Source organism: Mixophyes fleayi, chromosome 4 (assembly GCF_038048845.1).
Source record: "Mixophyes fleayi isolate aMixFle1 chromosome 4, aMixFle1.hap1, whole genome shotgun sequence".
In the NCBI taxonomy this organism is placed as follows: domain Eukaryota; kingdom Metazoa; phylum Chordata; class Amphibia; order Anura; family Limnodynastidae; genus Mixophyes; species Mixophyes fleayi.
This window is the reverse complement of record NC_134405.1, coordinates 2,646,700-2,667,615: the sequence shown is the minus strand read 5'-3', so window position 1 is coordinate 2,667,615 and position 20,916 is coordinate 2,646,700. Positions and strand designations below refer to the sequence as shown.

The window sequence follows — 20,916 nt, the reverse complement described above, 5'->3', positions numbered from 1 at the left end:
CCCTCCAGATACTACAGAGGGACCTGTGGTTGTGGAGTCCAGCGGGGACGAATTGATAATGTGTGATGAGGAGGAAGTACACACTGTAGGGGGAGAGGAATCAGAGGTTGAGGATGAGGACGACATCTTGCCTCAGTAGAGCCTGTTTAGTCTGTACAGGGAGAGATGAATAGCTTTTTTGGTGTGGGGGCCCAAACAAACCAATCATTTCAGCCAAAGTTGTTTGGTAGGCCCTGTCGCTGAAATGATTGGTTTGTTAAAGTGTGCATGTCCTATTTCAACAACATAAGGGTGGGTGTGAGGGCCCAAGGACAATTCCATCTTGGAACTTTTTTTTTGGCATTATATGACCAATCAACAGTCGTTTGCCATGTTCAAAAAGTAAAACCAAATCTTAAAAAATTCAAGAAATTAAACCAAAAGTAAAATGCCGTGTCATAATTTAAAACAAGAGTTTTTGACGTGCTCTAAAACTACTGTATTGTTGTTTATATTTTATAAACACTACACTTGAAAGCTTGAGTCTTTCAATAAAAAAGTAACTGTCCATTGCACGAATATTTGCAACAGGGACAATTTTAGGGTTAAGAAAGCCAACTGATAACACTTCGACGCTGTCTGTCTTTATAAACACTACACTTGGAAGTTGGAGGAGGTATTGTGGCCCCGGCACCAAATTTACTACCGGGGCCACTCCACTGTGCAGTCCATATTTAGGTGTATCAGATATTAAACAACGGTGACAGTTGATGCCCAATTTTTTAATTATATTGTGGCCTCGGTACCAAATTGTGTACAGGGGCCACCACACTACGCAGTCCAGATACTTGTTTGGTGGAATTCTGACACTTGGAGGGTTTTATTATTATTATATTGTGTGGACCACTCTATCTATACCACACTACAACTCTATATACCACTCTATTTCATACTTTAATTCTATTTCATACTTTAATTCTATTTCATACTTTAATTCTATTTCATACTTTAATTCTATTACTAATTACCATAAAGAGGAACAAAATAAACCAATTTTACCAAAAGTATAATATGACTTAGACTTACAAACACTATACTTGAAAGATCGTGCCTTTAAATGAAAAAGTCAGTCTTCATTGCACGACTATGTGCAACAGGGACAGTTTTTTGGGTTTACAAAGTCAAACAATAACACTTTGACCCTGTCTGTCTGGGATCTCAATGACGAATTGTCTGTACCATGTTTGGAGGAGGTATTGTGGCCCCGGTATCAAATTGGGTACCGGGGCCACCCCACTATGCAGTCCAGATACTTGTTTGGTGGAATTCTGACACGTGGAGGGTTTTTTAATTATATTGTGGCCTCGGTACCAAATTGTGTACCGGGGCCACCACACTACGCAGTCAAGATAGATAGATGCGTATTGCGTATCATAGATAAAGTACATTCAGTGGTGTGGGGCAAATTGAAAAATATTCAAAATGCACTGACATTATCAAAAACAAGAGGCTGTCACACGCTAAAACTCCAACATGTATATGATGGAGAGGATGGAGGAGCAGCCGTATGTGTAGTGTAATGCAGATCTGTTGAAGGTTTTTTATATATTTTATTGTGGTGCCCAGTGCCCACTCCTCTACGCAGTCCAGGTACATTTATTGGTGCGAATCATAAAAGTTCAGGGTTTTTAATATATATTGTGGTGACCCACTCCTCTACGCAGTCCAGGTACATTTATTGGTGCGAATCATAAAAGTTCAGGGTTTTTAAGATATTGTGGTGACCCACTCCTCTACGCAGTCCAGGTACATTTATTGGTGCGAATCATAAAAGTTCAGGGTTTTTAATATATATTGTGGTGACCCACTCCTCTACGCAGTCCAGGTACATTTATTGGTGCGAATCATAAAAGTTCAGGGTTTTTAAGATATTGTGGTGACCCACTCCTCTACGCAGTCCAGGTACATTTATTGGTGCGAATCATAAAAGTTCAGGGTTTTTAATATATATTGTGGTGACCCACTCCTCTACGCAGTCCAGGTACATTTATTGGTGCGAATCATAAAAGTTCAGGGTTTTTAAGATATTGTGGTGACCCACTCCTCTACGCAGTCCAGGTACATTTATTAGTGCGAATCATAAAAGTTCAGGGTTTTTAATATATTGTGGTGACCCACTCCTCTACGCAGTCCAGGTACATTTATTGGTGCGAATCATAAAAGTTCAGGGTTTTTAAGATATTGTGGTGACCCACTCCTCTACGCAGTCCAGGTACATTTATTAGTGCGAATCATAAAAGTTCAGGGTTTTTAATATATTGTGGTGACCCACTCCTCTACGCAGTCCAGGTACAATTATTGGTGCGAATCATAAAAGTTCAGGGTTTTTAAGATATTGTGGTGACCCACTCCTCTACGCAGTCCAGGTACATTTATTGGTGCGAATCATAAAAGTTCAGGGTTTTTAATATATTGTGGTGACCCACTCCTCTACGCAGTCCAGGTACATTTATTGGTGCGATTCATAAAAGTTCAGGGTTTTTAATAGATATTGTGGTGACCCACTCCTCTACGCAGTCCAGGTACATTTATTGGTGCGAATCATAAAAGTTCAGGGTTTTTAATATATCTTGTGGTGACCCACTCCTATACGCAGTCCAGGTACATTTATTGGTGCGATTCATAAAAGTTCAGGGTTTTTAATAGATATTGTGGTGACCCACTCCTCTACGCAGTCCAGGTACATTTATTGGTGCGAATCATAAAAGTTCAGGGTTTTTAATATATCTTGTGGTGACCCACTCCTCTACGCAGTCCAGGTACATTTATTGGTGCGAATCATAAAAGTTCAGGGTTTTTAATATATATTGTGGTGACCCACTCCTCTACGCAGTCCAGAAAGATACCTTGTTGCAACGTTTTGGACTAATAACTATATTGTGAGGTGTTCATAATACACTGTAAATTAGTGGAAATGCTTGTTATTGAATGTTATTGAGGTTAATAATAGCCTAGGAGTGAAAATAAGCCCAAAAACTTGATTTTTAAACTTTTTATGTTTTTTTCAAAAAAAATCCGAATCCAAAACCTTAAATCCGAATCGAGACCTTTCGTCAAGTGTTTTGCGAGACAAATCCGAACCTCAAAAATAACGAAAATCCGGATCCAAAACACAAAACACGAGACCTCAAAAGTCGCCGGTGCACATCCCTAATCTTTATATATACTCCCAGTACTCTCTGTCCCTCCATAGTAATCCTGCACTTTATCCTGTATTGTTCTGTATATCTTTATATATACTCCTAGTACTCTCTGTCCCTCCATAGTAATCCTGCCCTATATCCTGTATTGTTCTGTATATCTTTATATATACTCCCAGTACCCTCTGTCCCTGCATAGTAATCCTGCACTATATCCTGTATTGTTCTGTATATCTTTATATATACTCCCAGTATTCTCTGTCCCTCCATAGTAATCCTGCACTTTATCCTGTATTGTTCTGTATATCTTTATATATATACTCCTAGTACTCTCTGTCCCTCCATAGTAATCCTGCACTATATCCTATATTGTTCTGTATATCTTTATATATATACTCCCAGTACTCTAAGCTTCTCCATAGTAATCCTGTACTATATCCTGAATTGTTCTGTGTATCTTTATATATACTCCTAGTACTCTCTGTCCCTCCATAGTAATCCTGCACTATATCCTGTATTGTTCTGTATATCTTTATATATACTCCTAGTACTCTCTGTCCCTCCATAGTAATCCTGTACTATATCCTGTATTGTTCTGTATATCTTTATATATACTCCTAGTACTCTCTGTCCCTCCATAGTAATCCTGCACTATATCCTGTATTGTTCTGTATATATTTATATATACTCCCTGTACTCTAAGCTTCTCCATAGTAATCCTGTACTATATCCTGAATTGTTCTGTGTATCTTTATATATACTCCTAGTACTCTCTGTCCCTCCATAGTAATCCTGCATTATATCCTCGTATTGTTCTGTATATCTTTATATATACTCCCAGTACTCTCTGTCCCTTCATAGTAATCCTGTACTATATCCTGTATTGTTCTGTATATCTTTATATATACTCCTAGTACTCTCTGTCCCTCCATAGTAATCCTGTACTATATCCTGTATTGTTCTGTATATCTTTATATATACTCGTAGTACTCTCTGTCCCTCCATAGTAATCCTGCCCTATATCCTGTATTGTTCTGTATATCTTTATATATACTCCCAGTACCCTCTGTCCCTGCATAGTAATCCTGCACTATATCCTGTATTGTTCTGTATATCTTTATATATACTCCCAGTATTCTCTGTCCCTCCATAGTAATCCTGCACTTTATCCTGTATTGTTCTGTATATCTTTATATATACTCCTAGTACTCTCTGTCCCTCCATAGTAATCCTGCACTATATCCTATATTGTTCTGTATATCTTTATATATATACTCCCAGTACTCTAAGCTTCTCCATAGTAATCCTGTACTATATCCTGAATTGTTCTGTGTATCTTTATATATACTCCTAGTACTCTCTGTCCCTCCATAGTAATCCTGCACTATATCCTGTATTGTTCTGTATATCTTTATATATACTCCTAGTACTCTCTGTCCCTCCATAGTAATCCTGTACTATATCCTGTATTGTTCTGTATATCTTTATATATACTCCTAGTACTCTCTGTCCCTCCATAGTAATCCTGCACTATATCCTGTATTGTTCTGTATATATTTATATATACTCCCTGTACTGTAAGCTTCTCCATAGTAATCCTGTACTATATCCTGAATTGTTCTGTGTATCTTTATATATACTCCTAGTACTCTCTGTCCCTCCATAGTAATCCTGCATTATATCCTCGTATTGTTCTGTATATCTTTATATATACTCCCAGTACTCTCTGTCCCTTCATAGTAATCCTGTACTATATCCTGTATTGTTCTGTATATCTTTATATATACTCCTAGTACTCTCTGTCCCTCCATAGTAATCCTGTACTATATCCTGTATTGTTCTGTATATCTTTATATATACTCCTAGTACTCTCTGTCCCTCCATAGTAATCCTGCACTATATCCTGTATTGTTCTGTATATATTTATATATACTCCCTGTACTCTAAGCTTCTCCATAGTAATCCTGTACTATATCCTGAATTGTTCTGTGTATCTTTATATATATACTCCCAGTACTCTCTGTCCCTCCATAGTAATCCTGCACTATATCCTGTATTGTTCTGTATATCTTCATATATACTACCAGTACTCTGTCCCTGCATAGTAATCCTGTACTATAACCTGTATTGTTCTGTATATCTTTATATATACTCCTAGTACTCTCTGTCCCTCCATAGTAATCCTGCACTATATCCTGTATTGTTCTGTATATCTTCATATATACTACCAGTACTCTGTCCCTGCATAGTAATCCTGTACTATAACCTGTATTGTTCTGTATATCTTTATATATACTCCTAGTACTCTCTGTCCCTCCATAGTAATCCTGTACTATATCCCTGTATTGTTCTGTATATCTTTATATATACTCCCAGTACCCTCTGTCCCTCCATAGTAATCCTGCACTATATCCTGTATTGTTCTGTATATCTTTATATATACTCCTAGTACTCTCTGTCCCTCCATAGTAATCCTGCACTATATCCTGTATTGTTCTGTATATATTTATATATACTCCCTGTACTCTAAGCTTCTCCATAGTAATCCTGTACTATATCCTGAATTGTTCTGTGTATCTTTATATATACTCCTAGTACTCTCTGTCCCTCCATAGTAATCCTGCACTATATCCTGTATTGTTCTGTATATCTTCATATATACTACCAGTACTCTTTGTCCCTCCATAGTAATCCTGCAGTATATCCTGTACTGTTCTGTATATCTTTATATATACTCCTAGTACTCTCTGTCCCTCCATAGTAATCCTGTACTATATCCTGTATTGTTCTGTATATCTTTATATATACTCCCAGTACTCTCTATCCCTCCATAGTAATCCTGCACTATATCCTGTATTGTTCTGTATATCTTTATTAAAGATGAGCGCACTCGGATTTCTGAAATCCGAGCCCACCCGAACGTTGCAGATCCGAGCCGGATCCGAGACAGATCCGGGTATTCCCGCCAATTGCAAAACTGAAACCGAGGCTCTGAGTCATAATCCCGCTGTCGGATCTCGCGATACTCGGTTCCTATAAATTCCCCGCTAGTCGCCGCCATCTTCACTCGGGCATTGATCAGGGTAGAGGGAGGGTGTGTTAGGTGGTCCTCTGTCCTGCTATATCTCGTGCTGTTCAGTTCTGTGCTGTGCTGTGCTCTGTGTTCTGCTCAGTCCAGTGGTGCTGTGTCCTGTGCTCTGTCCTTCTGAGTTCAGTGGTGCTGCTGGGTCCTGTGCTGTGTCCTGTTCAGTCCAGTGGTGCTGTGTCCTGTGCTCTGTCCTTCTGAGTTCAGTGGGGCTGCTGGGTCCTGTGCTGTGTCCTGTTCAGTCCAGTGGTGCTGTGTCCTGTGCTCTGTCCTTCTAAGGGCATTGTTATTTCCACATTATTCCCAAATTATAAAAAAAATTCAAAAATAGTTATAAAAAAAATTACAAAAAAAGTAATTATAAAAAAAAAAAAAAAGGAATATCCCAAAACAATCATGCAGTATAAGTCCATTGGTACTGCTATATTACAAAGTTCACTCATTCTGCAGTATAAGTCCAGTGGTACTGCAATATTACAAAGTTCACTGATTCAGCAGTATAAGTCCATTGTTGTTATTGCCATATTACAAATGTCACTGATTCTGCAGTCTAAGTCCAGTGGTACTGCTGTATAACTCCAGTCCAGTGGTACTCTCCTGTGCCGCATATAATTTTTAAAGGCTTTGCCGAGTGTGTGTGGCTTAGGGGTACACTCTCTTGTGCTACATATAATGCAGAACAAAAATTTGGAGGATAAAGTAGGGAAAGATCAAGACCCACTCCCTCCTAATGCTGAAGCTGCTGCCACTAGTCATGACATAGACGATGAAATGCCATCAACGTCGTCTGGCAAGCCCGATGCCCAATCTCCTAATACAGGGCATGTAAAATCCCAAAAGCCCAAGTTCAGTAAAAGTAGCAAAAAGAGAAACTTAAAATCATCTGAGGAGAAACGTAAAGTTGCCAATATGCCATTTACGACACGCAGTGGCAAGGAACGGCTTAGGCCCTGGCCCGTGTTCATGACTAGTGGTTCAGCTTCACCCAAAGAACTAAGCCCTCCTCCCCCCCCTACAAAAAATGTAAGAGAGTTATGCTGTCAGCAACAACACAGCAAACAACTCTGCCTTCTAAAGAGAAATTATCACAAATCCCCAAGGCGAGTCCAAGGGTGTTGGTGGTTGCGAAGCCTGACCTTCCCATCAATGTACGGGAAGAGGTGGCTCCTTCCACCATTTGCAGCACGCCCTCTGCATATGCTGGAAGGATCACCCACAGTCCAGTTACAGATTTGGCTAATGAAGGTGTGAATGTTGTACACCGGGAGGAGGATATTGATGTAGCTGGCGCTGAGGAGGATGTTGATGATTATGATGCAGACAGATACCAAATTGCCTTTCTCAATTTCTATTTATATTCTAGATTATATAACGTCTGAATAGTTTTCTATTTTACTCCTAGTGGAGAGGGGATCTGATGCAGACAGATACCAAACTGCCTTTGTCCATTTCTTTGTATATTTGAATTTCTAGTTCTACAGTCTATGCAGGCTGCTTTTTTTATATTTAACTACAAGTGTAGGGCGGGGGGGGGGGGGCATAGATAGCCACCAAAGTAACGTAGTCCATTTAATTTCACTTTCTAGCTCCACAGTCTGTGCAGCCTGCTTTTTTTTATCTTCAAAGTATTTATAAGCCTTGCAATCTAAATTAACAAGAGCTAGTGACGTGCTAGAACTCCACCCTCTATATGCTGCAGAGGATGGAGGAGCATCAAAACTCCATTCAAGCCTACACAGCCACCTACGACATAGGAAAAGGAGTGGGGATGCGCCTGAGTCAAGCGCACTGGAGAATGATTTCCGTGTTGTGCAAGGTTCTGCAGCCATTTGAACTTGCCACACGAGAAGTCAGTTCCGACACTGCCAGCTGGTACACCATTGCGATTCCACCAAGCATGTAGCTCTTGTGGATGAAGCCCTTCCTACGCTTTGCCAGGATCCGAGGGTGGTCAGTCTTTTAAAGTCAGAGGAATACATTCTGGCCACCGTTCTCGATCCTCGGTTTAAAGCGTATGTTGTGTCTCTGTTTCCGGCAGACATAAGTCTACAGCGGTGCAAAGACCTGCTGGTCAGGAGATTGTCCTCTGAAGAGGACCGTGACATGCCACCAGCTCCACCTTCATTTTCATCACTGTTTGTGCAGTTCCAAAAAAGAGGAACTGACATTTCTATTGCTACCTTCTTTCTTTCTATATTTAAAAAAATAAAAAACTGTCATTTCTATTACAACGTTAATTGTTTGTGCAGTCACAAAAAAGAGGAACAGCGCCCTTAACTGCTATGTTGGTTTTAGACGTCCATCCGGTGTCCGCCATCTGTGCACTGGAATTCAGACCAGTTGAGGGTTTTATTATTATATTGTGGCCCCGGTACCAAATTGGGTACCGGGGCCACTCCACTACGCAGTCCAGATACTTTTTTGGTGGAATTGAGACCAGTTGAGGGTGATATATTGTGGCCCTTGTACCGAATTGGGTACCGAGACCACTCCACTATGCAGTCCAGAAAGCTACCTCGGTGAAACGTTTTGGACTAAAAACAATATTGTAAGGTGTGAGGGTGTTCAGAATAGACTGGAAATTAGTGGAAATGATTGTTATTGAATGTTATTGAGGTTAATAATAGCGTAGGAGTGAAAATAAGCCCAAAAACTTGATTTTGGAACTTTTTATGCTTTTTTCAAAATAAATCCGAATCCAAAACCTTAAATCCGAACCAAAACCTTTCGACAGGTGTTTTGCAAAACAAATCCGAACCCAAATCACAAAACACGAGACACCAAAAGTGGCCGGTGCACATCTCTAATCTTTATATATACTCCCAGTACTCTCTGTCCCTCCATAGTAATCCTGCACTATATCCTGTATTGTTCTGCATATCTTTATATATACTCCCAGTACTCTCTGTCCCTCCATAGTAATCCTGTACTATATCCTGTATTGTTCTGCATATCTTTATATATACTCCCAGTACTCTCTGTCCCTCCATAGTAATCCTGCACTATATCCTGTATTGTTCTGTATATCTTTATATATACTCCCAGTACTCTCTATCCCTCCATAGTAATCCTGCACTATATCCTGTATTGTTCTGTATATCTTTATATATACTCCCAGTACTCTCTGTCCCTCCATAGTAATCCTGCAGTATATCCTGTATTGTTTTGTATATCTTTATATATACTCCCAGTACTCTCTGTCCCTCCATAGTAATCCTGCACTATATCCTGTATTGTTCTGTATATCTTTATATATATACTCCCAGTACTCTCTGTCCCTCCATAGTAATCCTGCAGTATATCCTGTATTGTTCTGTATATCTTTATATATACTCCCAGTACTCTCTGTCCCTCCATAGTAATCCTGCACTATATCCTGTATTGTTCTGTATATCTTTATATATACTCCCAGTACTCTCTGTCCCTCCATAGTAATCCTGCACTATATCCCCGTATTGTTCTGTATATCTTTATATATACTCCCAGTACTCTCTGTCCCTCCATAGTAATCCTGCATTCATCATGTTTCAGGAAGTACCCTCTCCGGTGTTAGAATTTGAACAGTTCCTAAACACATACAGAAGACTCTTGCTGTGGTCTAAATGTCATCTATAGGTAAACAATTAGTTATATTATATTTGTATTTCCATGTAGTTATGTAGATTGTATGCTCTTCAGTATACTGAACATTTGTGTTTATTTTTAGCTAACTGTATATTCCGGAGATATGCCATTCACTGTCTATGGAATCCGACAGTTCTGAGTTTGTCCAATCCAAGTTGAGATTCAGATTTTCATACTCCCCTCTACTCTGAAAGACATAGAAAACATTGCCTTCCCGGCACCCCTCGGACACCGCAATGTGTACATATACCGCTCTGTCCTTGTGATGGACGTTGTGTTGGGAAGTAGATAAGAGGAGGTTCAGAACCTGGAGTGCTCCGAGCCTTCAGCAGTCAGTAATGCAACTGCAATATACTTTTAATAATAATAAATCTGTGAATATTAACAATTAGCTTTTATAGGAATCCTAGTTCTGTAGATAAGAATGGGACATTCTAGCTCATAGATGTGTCCCTCTGTATAACAGGTGGGATACAGACGAAGGGATTACACAATCTGTGTGTTCACCTGATGGGGGAGGAGCAGGTTAAACAGAATATTGTCATTAGAATTATTTTGCGGTGATTGTAGTTCACAGTGTTACTTCTATTGTTATGGATCAGTCTATTGAACAGCCGTATCTCAGTACTAATAATGGCAGAGGTCCTACTTCTACTGGTAAAGCTCCTGCAAGCAGAACGTCTCTCCCAATACAGCGGCTCTTTCAAGCATTAAAGGAAAACTTAATGATAATCATTATTGTGATAAATTTCGTAAAGATATTAAATGGCAACTGTTATGAATGAAGAATCGGATGTGTCCACTTGCTGGTATTAACTCAACTGACCAAGGAGGAGTGGAGATTAACGCACCCATTGTATTCACCAGGGACACCCTCAAGGGAGAATGCATGTGGCTGCAACGGGTGCCTAGGTTGCGATTCTCAAACAATCTGGGTCAAACCAGCCGGGCAGCGAGGTACAAGGTATGTCCAGAGCGCGGTCATGGTAGCCAGGAGTCAGGACCAGAGAAATCATTTTGAGGCAAAATCACAATCCAAAGGGACGGCCAGGATACAAGCCGGGTCTGGAGCCAAAATACACTGCAGGATAGCAGGATACAGGTGAGTGGAACACACGGATAGAACGCTGGAGCTAGGTTTGACCTAATACTCTGGCACCCTAGTGGTGCCAGAGTCTTCTATTTATTGGGTGGAGCGAGGCCTGACTAGCTGGGGGAGAATTTGGGCAGTCAGGAAGACTGACCATTGACATGAGAGGCAAGGAGCGTCCCGTTGCCTAGCAAAAGGATGAATGTCCACCGCGTATTCATCCGCAATGTTCCAAGCCAAGATGAAGAACGAGGAACAGACAGGTGACCGGAAGAAGAGCGGGAACGACGTCTCACTGTGCCCCCTTCCTCTCCCTGTTGGAGGGGAATTAGAAGCATGTCTCTTTAAAAAATAACTGGAGAAAAGGCGAGGTATGTGAAAATCTTTCTTGTCAACCCAAGTTCTTTCTTCTGGGCCATAGTTAACTAGAAACTCAGAAAGTATGAGATTTCAGGATGCCTTCCACCTTATACTCGTCGCCTGTAACAGTCTTAATAGATGGGGAGAATCAGGTTCTTGGAAAATTCGTTGAATATAAGTGGAAGTAATTATGAATTATAAGAGAGGGAGACAGCTGGAGCTTGTAGGAAACTGGATTGATAATATGGGAAATACGATAAAGGCTGTTAAATCGTGGTGCAAATTGCATTGAAGGCACTTTGGAGTCTCAGTTTACGAGCATATAACCACACCTTATCCCCAACATGGAGTACAGGGAGATTTTATGGTGACGGTTAGCAAACAGTTTGTACCGTTTCAAAGTTTTCCAGGACTCTTGGGTCCAAATCTGAGAGAAATCAAGGACCATGCTGTGTGCTGCAGGAAGAGAGAAGTCGGGTAATTCGAAAAAGGTGGATAGAACAGGACGGTGTTAGTCATTTCCTCGGCGCGGTAAATGCCGACAGAGCATACAGCAACATTACAAAACCAAAGACTATAAAAGCGACAGTTATAAAATGCTGGACTATAACTGTAACAATGTTAAAATGTGGACTTAACAGGTACTATTTTCGCAAGGCTCACTGACTGTCAAATGTAAAATCCGACTTTCACAAAGCTCTCCAGCAGTAAATTACATCACTTTGCGTGGACACAGTACAAAGGATGCTTTTAATGCAGATAATTAAGGTAAGGTACAGGACCCCAGTCTCAATCTCACTCTCACCTATCTCTTAAGCTACAGATTTAGCTGGTCCCTTTCCCCACACAGACACACACTCCCACACCTCTCTGTAACTGCCACAAGCTATGTATCAGCCTGTAGAAAACCTATAACTTAATTACTCAGTTGACCACACTCTGCACTCTGAAAGCATAAACACTTCACACACTGGTATTTAAAGGGTTAACACAGTCAAGCAATCAACCTTTTATAAACAGGCAGTGAATTCATTTAGAGCAAGAAAGACATCACTTATTACATTTTAGATTTTATATACAAAAAAGTACAATTCTTACAGATTATAAAAACAGACATGACATAATATGAGCAAAACATGTAAAATAAAAGGATAAAGTTTCAGAGAATGAACTTACATACAAGTTGTATATTCTGCACCAAGGGAAATTGGCTTAGAAGATGGACAGCTTATCAATGTTAGACACTTTATCACCTTTCCCCTCCTCTGGGAGGTTTGGCCTCTGGTGGTGGCCTGTGTTTTACAACCACAATATACATCTCGGTTTAATACCAACTGCTAGAATGTAACATAACGTTAATGGAGAGTGTCACACATACCCAATTTTATTATTAATAAATCCAATACAAATTTACCAATTTATAGATACCAAACATGGATAGGTTCAGTGTATTAGTTGAACTGATTGTCACGGGCACTAGGAGTCTTTACCCAGGGATCACCAGGTGGTAGGCTTACCAGAGCAATGTAGATGGTAATAGGGTACTCTGGTAGCTGGGTGATCACGAAACAGGAAACAGCAGACGATGAGATGCTCAGGAAAGTCTATGACTAGCAGCACTGGTAATATGGAGGTAATAGTACACGAGGAACTGTAGGACAAGGACACGTGAAGGTAGTCAGTGGTCTGCGATAGCAAGTTGTACCACTGCTATAGTGAGGAGGAATGTCCAACAGAAACGAGGAGGTGATGAGAGTCAGCGGTCTGCGGATAGCAAGTTGTACCGCTGTCTGAGTGAAGGAATGGAATCCAAGTGGAGGTATCGGGAGTCAGTGGTCTGCGATAGCAAGTTGTACTACTGCTATGTGAGAGGATACTGGAACAGGTGATACTGGAAACAGGTATCAGTGGTCTGCTACTAGCAAGTTGTACCACTGAATATATATGTGAGGAGGTGCACGGGGAGAGACTGCAACACAGGATATACACAGGCACCTTATATACGATCCACAGTAACATGCACAATATAGATATAACTGACTGAACAGGTCTGCAAATATAGGAAGTCTCTTGAAGTAGTCCAGCACAAGTTAACACAGTCAATGATGGCAATAGACTCAGCGGATAGCAGACTCCAGAGGAGAACCAACACAGTCCAGCAAGATATGCAATACACAGCACAGTCAATGAGAAGTATGCATACCGTGGTTCAGAAGCAGGCAGTCAGATAGGAGTGCAGGGATACCTGAGCGGCAGGAGGCCGGCTGGATGAGAAGTCCCAGGATACCTGAGGCAGCGGTCAGTAGGTGCAGCGCACAGATAAGTAGACCAACAGGGACACGAATCCACAGGAATCAATAACACGTGGAACTGGACTCACGCAGGACCCAGGAGAGTGGAGATGATCCAGCAGAGGAGTAGTAGATGAGATATAAATCCAATGCAGACAGGAGGGTAGACCTGCGGGACACGTGAAGGCGTGGAGAGCGGATCAGCAGTAGATGGATGATAGCGCGGTCAGCAGCAGCAGGGCTCTGCGGTACACGGAGGTAACCAGTAGCAACCAATAGTTGTCAGTAGCGCTGGAACACGGGAGAGCAGAGTAGACCAGGAGCTGTTGATCACGGAGAGTAGCAAATGGCAATGAGAGCAGCAGTCTCGAGGAAACACAGGAGAGCTAAAAAGAGACTGCAGTGCACAGGAGCAGCGGATAGGAATCAGCTAACTTGTCACGATGATGAACACAGGCGAGTTGTAGGCTGGAGGCTGTAGTGCACGGAAGCAGCGGGTAGACATCAGCTAACAATCCCGATGATGAACACAGGCGAGTTGTAGGCTGGAGGCTGTAGTGCACGGAAGCAGCGGATAGACAACAGCTAACAGTCACGATAATGAACACAGGCGAGTTGCAGGCTGAAGGCTTGTAGTGCACGGAGGCAGCGGATAGGAATCAGCTCACGGACTTGATGAGGAACAGGTGAGTGGATGTAAAGTAACGGTTGGAGTGCACAGAGGCAGCGGGTAGGAACCAGCAAACAGTCACAGTGAAATATAATAGCGATGATGTGGATTAGAGGACTGAAGTGCACGGAGGCAGCGGATAGGAATCAGCAAACAGTCACGATGATAAGTAATAGCGTTGAAGTGGTTTGGAAGACTGTAGTGCACGGAGGCAGCGGATAGGAATCAGCTAACAGTCACGATGATACAGTTGATGGTAGAAGTGGTATGGGAACCACAGTAGTAGAAGTGGTTTGGAAACCACAGAGGTAGAAGTGGTTTGGAAACCACAGGAATCAGCAGCGCTGAAAACACGAGGAATACAGGAACACCTTCAGAGACTCATAAGGAATGAGACTCCAAGATCAGGCCACGTGGTGTTGACCACAGGTGCTTAATATAGGGAGTGTTGCCTGATCTGCCAATTGAGTTAAAGGGACATACACTGAAGTATAGGAAAGGGCTGCGCATGCGCAGACCCTCAGGATGGAGGACGGCCACGGTTCCTAAATGTCCGGGAAGAGGCACTCACAGTACGGTGAGTGACAGTACCCCCCCTTTTAAAGGTGGGCACAGAACGCCTGGAACCGGGCTTGTCCGGATTTTTGGAGTAGAACTTCTTCAAAAGGGCAGGAGCATTAAGATCTTCAGCTTTGATCCAAGAGCGCTCCTCAGGACCAAAGCCCCTCCAATGAACGAGGAAACGGAGGACTCCTCGCGAAATTTTTGCGTCTAGTACCTCAGTAATTTCGAAATCCTCCTCCTGATGAACTTGAACTGGCTGCGGAGCTGAGGGAGGATTTGAGAAACGGTTGATAATAAGAGGTTTGAGTAAAGACACATGGAAGGCATTGGAAATCCGAAGATTCTTAGGAAGAAGAAGTTTCACACATACTGGATTGATTACTTGAATGATCCTATATGGACCAATAAAACGAGGGGCGAATTTCATAGATGGAACCTTCAAACGAATGTTTTTAGTAGATAACCAGACACGATCTCCAATTTTTAGTGGTGGAATAGCCCGCCTCTTCTTATCTGCGAAAGATTTATATTTGATAGATGTCTTCTTTAAACAGGTTTTGACCTGAGACCAGATATTTTTAAAGGTCTGACAAGCAATCTCCACCGCAGGAACTTGGGTGGGCGGGAGGGCAGGAAATTCCGGAAAAGACGGATGGTGACCGTAGACCACAAAAAATGGAGTTTTGGATGATGACTCATGATACATGTTGTTATGGGCGAATTCAGCCCAAGGGAGCAACTCTACCCAGTTGTCTTGATTGGCTGATGAGAACATCCTTATAAAAGTCTCAAGATCTTGATTGACACGTTCAGTTTGTCCGTTAGATTGCGGATGGTAAGAAGATGAGAGTGCTAATCGTATGCCCAAGGTTTTACAAAGGGCTCGCCAGAATCTGGAAACGAATTGTACTCCTCTATCCGACACAATCTCAGACGGACATCCATGGATACGGAAGATCTCTTTAATGAAATGTTCAGCCAGAATGGACGAGGAAGGCAAACCAGCCAGAGGAATGAAATGAGCCATCTTCGAAAATCTGTCCACCACCACCCAAATAGTGTTATGATTCTTACTAGGTGGTAAGTCAGTAACGAAATCCATACTAATATGGGTCCACGGTTTGGACGGAATGGGTAGTGGTCGCAGCAACCCTGCTGGAGTTCTGCGGGAGGATTTAAACTGGGAACATAGCTCACAGGAAGCAATGAACTCTTTGACGTCTCTCCTCATTGAAGGCCACCAGTAACTTCGAGAGAGAATCTCAAAGGTCTTGTGTTCGCCGGCGTGCCCAGAAAAACGAGAGGCATGGAACCACGAAAGGATTTTCCTCCTTAGAGTAGGAGGCACGAGGGTCTTCCCAAATGGTAGCGTTTTGGTGGATGAAGCAGCCAGTGAGATACATTTGGGGTCTAGAATGGTATGGTTGGAAACCTCTTCTATATCAGAGGACGACATAAAAGCTCTAGATAAAGCGTCAGCTTTTTTGTTCTTGGCAGCTGGTTTGAAGGTTATTATTAATTCAAAACGGGAAAAGAAAAGAGACCATCTTGCTTGACGAGGGTTCAAGCATTGGGCAGACTGGAGATATGACAAGTTCTTATGATCTGTGAAGATCGTCACCGGATGGCGAGCTCCTTCCAATAAGTATCTCCATTCCTCTAATGCAGCTTTGATAGCCAGTAACTCCTTGTCCCCGATAGTATAATTCTTCTCTGCGGGCAGGAGACCCCGAGAATAGAAGGCACAAGGATGAAATTTTTGCTGTTCCGAGCGTTGGGAGAGAATAGCTCCTAAGCCCACATTAGAGGCATCTACTTCCAGGAAGAAGGGGAGTGTCACATCAGGCTGTCGAAGGATTGGAGCCGAAGAGAAGGACTCTTTTAGTATTAGAAAGGCTTGAAGAGCCTCAGGTGACCATTGCTTAGGATTAGCCCCCTTCCTAGTCAAGGCCACAATAGGAGATGCAATGGAAGAAAAGTCTTGAATGAAGCGTCTATAGTAATTGGCAAAACCTAAAAAACGCTGGATGGCACGAAGAGTAGTTGGCTGGGGCCAATGTAGTACAGCATTCACCTTGTCGGGATCCATTTTCAGGCCAACTCCGGAAACTATATACCCCAAGAATGGAATCTGGGGTAATTCGAATGAACATTTTTCTAATTTACAGAACAATGAATTTTTTCGTAGCCTGGAAAGGACTTCTGCCACATGTTGGTGGTGAGAAGGCAGGTCCTGTGAAAAGATCAATATGTCGTCCAGGTAGACGACGACACATACATATAATAAGTCCCGGAAGATCTCATTAATGAAACCTTGAAAAACAGCGGGGGCATTACACAGCCCGAAAGGCATTACCAGATATTCGTAATGCCCGTCTCTGGTGTTAAACGCTGTCTTCCATTCGTCACCGGAACGGATTCTGATTAAATTGTAGGCACCACGAAGATCCAACTTAGTAAAGATACGGGCTCCCTTGATGCGATCGAATAGCTCAGTGATCAGCGGAATGGGGTACCGATTCTTGATAGTAATGGCATTGAGTCCACGAAAATCTATGCAAGGGCGTAAAGATCCATCCTTCTTTTTAACGAAGAAGAACCCAGCTCCAGCGGGAGAGGTGGAAGGTCGAATAAACCCACGCTGGAGGTTCTCCTGTATATACTCAGATGTAGCTTGAGTCTCAGGTAACGAGAGTGGATAGACCCGGCCCCTGGGGGGAGTCTTGCCAGGTAGAAGGTCGATCGGACAATCCCAAGAACGATGAGGAGGAAGACGTTCAGACTGAGCTTTATCAAAAACATCAGTAAATGAAGCATATTGAGGAGGGAGTCCCGGTGAGGTAGATGAGATGGAAGATTGCTGTACTTTGAGAGGAATGACTTGGGAAAGGCAACGATGGTGACATTCAGACCCCCAAGACGTGACTTGAGGGGTGCGCCAGTCAATCTGGGGAGAGTGACACTGAAGCCATGGAAGGCCTAAGACAATTGGACTTGTCGTAACAGGAAGGATTAAAAACGATATTTCTTCATGATGCAGGGCACCAATCTGAAGGGTTACTGGAGACGTACTCTGAGTGATGAGACCGTTGATGAGACGTGATCCATCTATAGCCGTCACAGTAATGGGTGTTTTTAAGGTAATCACAGGTAGAGACCATTGATTTACTAATGATTTGGAAATAAAATTTCCTGCTGCTCCGGAATCACTCAATGCCTGTGACTCAAAGGTTTTGGTAGCACAGGAAATCGTAACGTCAAAGGCACAGACTTTAGATTTCATGGAAGATGGAGAGGACTCCAGGGACCCTAACTTCACCTCTCCAGAACTAGTTAGGGCCTGGCATTTCCCGATCTCTTAGGGCAAGAGCTGAGCATATGAGTGGAATCAGCACAATAGATACAGAGTCTATTCTTTACTCTTCGTTTCCTCTCCTCTGAAGATAATTTGGAACGTCCTAACTCCATGGGAATCACAGAGGGTGAAACTGGACGAAATTGAGGGTTAGAACGAAGAGGTGCTTTAGCAGAAGTTGTTTTCTCAGCCTCTCTTTCACGAAATCTCATATCAACACGATGGCAAAGAGAGATCAGATCTTCAAGTGACGAAGGAAGCTCCTGGGTAGTCAGTGCATCTTTAATTTTATCGGAGAGCCCCTGCCAGAAGGCGGCAACTAGAGCTTCAGTGTTCCACTGAAGTTCAGAGGCTAAGATCCTAAATTGAATGACGTACTGTCCTACTGTATGAGATCCTTGTCGCAAACGGAGGATGCTGGAAGCAGCGGAGGTCACACGACCTGGTTCATCGAACACACTTCGAAATGTAGCAATGAATTTAGCACTATCTTGCAATATTGGGTCATTTCTTTCCCACAGAGGGGAGGCCCAAGCCAGGGCTTGTCCAGAAAACAAAGAGATAAGATAGGCCACTCTGGAACGATGGGTAGAAAAATTTTGAGGTTGGAGCTCAAAATGGACTGAACATTGGTTAAGGAAACCCCTACAAGTTTTGGGGTCCCCATCGTACTTTGACGGAGTAGGCAGGTGAAGCGTAGAAGCTGTAGACACCTGGGATGGCACTGGGGAAACGGAGGAAAGCACAGGAGCCTCAGTAGTAGCTGTCACTGTCTGTCCAGATGTTCCTTGGGAGGTTAACGATTGATAACACTGTAACAGCTGTTGGCGGGCATCCTGTTGCTCTACACGGCTGACCAGATGCTGCAGCATCTCTTTGGCTGTAGGTTCCGTATCTGGGTCTGTCATGGCCTGATCTTACTGTCACGGGCACTAGGAGTCTTTACCCAGGGATCACCAGGTGGTAGGCTTACCAGAGCAATGTAGATGGTAATAGGGTACTCTGGTAGCTGGGTGATCACGAAACAGGAAACAGCAGACGATGAGATGCTCAGGAAAGTCTATGACTAGCAGCACTGGTAATATGGAGGTAATAGTACACGAGGAACTGTAGGACAAGGACACGTGAAGGTAGTCAGTGGTCTGCGATAGCAAGTTGTACCACTGCTATAGTGAGGAGGAATGTCCAACAGAAACGAGGAGGTGATGAGAGTCAGCGGTCTGCGGATAGCAAGTTGTACCGCTGTCTGAGTGAAGGAATGGAATCCAAGTGGAGGTATCGGGAGTCAGTGGTCTGCGATAGCAAGTTGTACTACTGCTATGTGAGAGGATACTGGAACAGGTGATACTGGAAACAGGGATCAGTGGTCTGCTACTAGCAAGTTGTACCACTGAATATATATGTGAGGAGGTGCACGGGGAGAGACTGCAACACAGGATATACACAGGCACCTTATATACGATCCACAGTAACATGCACAATATAGATATAACTGACTGAACAGGTCTGCAAATATAGGAAGTCTCTTGAAGTAGTCCAGCACAAGTTAACACAGTCAATGATGGCAATAGACTCAGCGGATAGCAGACTCCAGAGGAGAACCAACACAGTCCAGCAAGATATGCAATACACAGCACAGTCAATGAGAAGTATGCATACCGTGGTTCAGAAGCAGGCAGTCAGATAGGAGTGCAGGGATACCTGAGCGGCAGGAGGCCGGCTGGATGAGAAGTCCCAGGATACCTGAGGCAGCGGTCAGTAGGTGCAGCGCACAGATAAGTAGACCAACAGGGACACGAATCCACAGGAATCAATAACACGTGGAACTGGACTCACGCAGGACCCAGGAGAGTGGAGATGATCCAGCAGAGGAGTAGTAGATGAGATATAAATCCAATGCAGACAGGAGGGTAGACCTGCGGGACACGTGGAGAGCGGATCAGCAGTAGATGGATGATAGCGCGGTCAGCAGCAGCAGGGCTCTGCGGTACACGGAGGTAACCAGTAGCAACCAATAGTTGTCAGTAGCGCTGGAACACGGGAGAGCAGAGTAGACCAGGAGCTGTTGATCACGGAGAGTAGCAAATGGCAATGAGAGCAGCAGTCTCGAGGAAACACAGGAGAGCTGAGAAGAGACTGCAGTGCACAGGAGCAGCGGATAGGAATCAGCTAACTTGTCACGATGATGAACACAGGCGAGTTGTAGGCTGGAGGCTGTAGTGCACGGAAGCAGCGGGTAGACATCAGCTAACAATCCCGATGATGAACACAGGCGAGTTGTAGGCTGGAGGCTGTAGTGCACGGAAGCAGCGGATAGACAACAGCTAACAGTCACGATAATGAACACAGGCGAGTTGCAGGCTGAAGGCTTGTAGTGCACGGAGGCAGCGGATAGGAATCAGCTCACGGACTTGATGAGGAACAGGTGAGTGGATGTAAAGTAACGGTTGGAGTGCACAGAGGCAGCGGGTAGGAACCAGCAAACAGTCACAGTGAAATATAATAGCGATGATGTGGATTAGAGGACTGAAGTGCACGGAGGCAGCGGATAGGAATCAGCAAACAGTCACAATGATAAGTAATAGCGTTGAAGTGGTTTGGAAGACTGTAGTGCACGGAGGCAGCGGATAGGAATCAGCTAACAGTCACGATGATACAGTTGATGGTAGAAGTGGTATGGGAACCACAGTAGTAGAAG

General features: G+C 43.1%; 1 protein-coding gene across 3 annotated transcripts in view; it reads left to right on the top strand.

Moving 5' to 3' along the window:
* LOC142150936 (phospholipid scramblase 2-like) overlaps positions 1–20,916 on the top strand; it is a 93,646-nt gene that overhangs the window by 37,243 nt on the left and 35,487 nt on the right. For 2 of the 3 annotated variants that reach the window (XM_075206138.1, XM_075206137.1), the window contains exon 2: positions 9,796–9,879. The exons of the other annotated variant lie outside the window; for it this stretch is intronic. In XM_075206138.1, coding sequence (XP_075062239.1) covers positions 9,867–9,879 — 13 coding nt within the window. In that variant the 5' untranslated portion in view covers positions 9,796–9,866. The remainder of the gene's footprint in view (positions 1–9,795; positions 9,880–20,916) is intronic. 3 annotated transcript variants of the gene reach the window in all.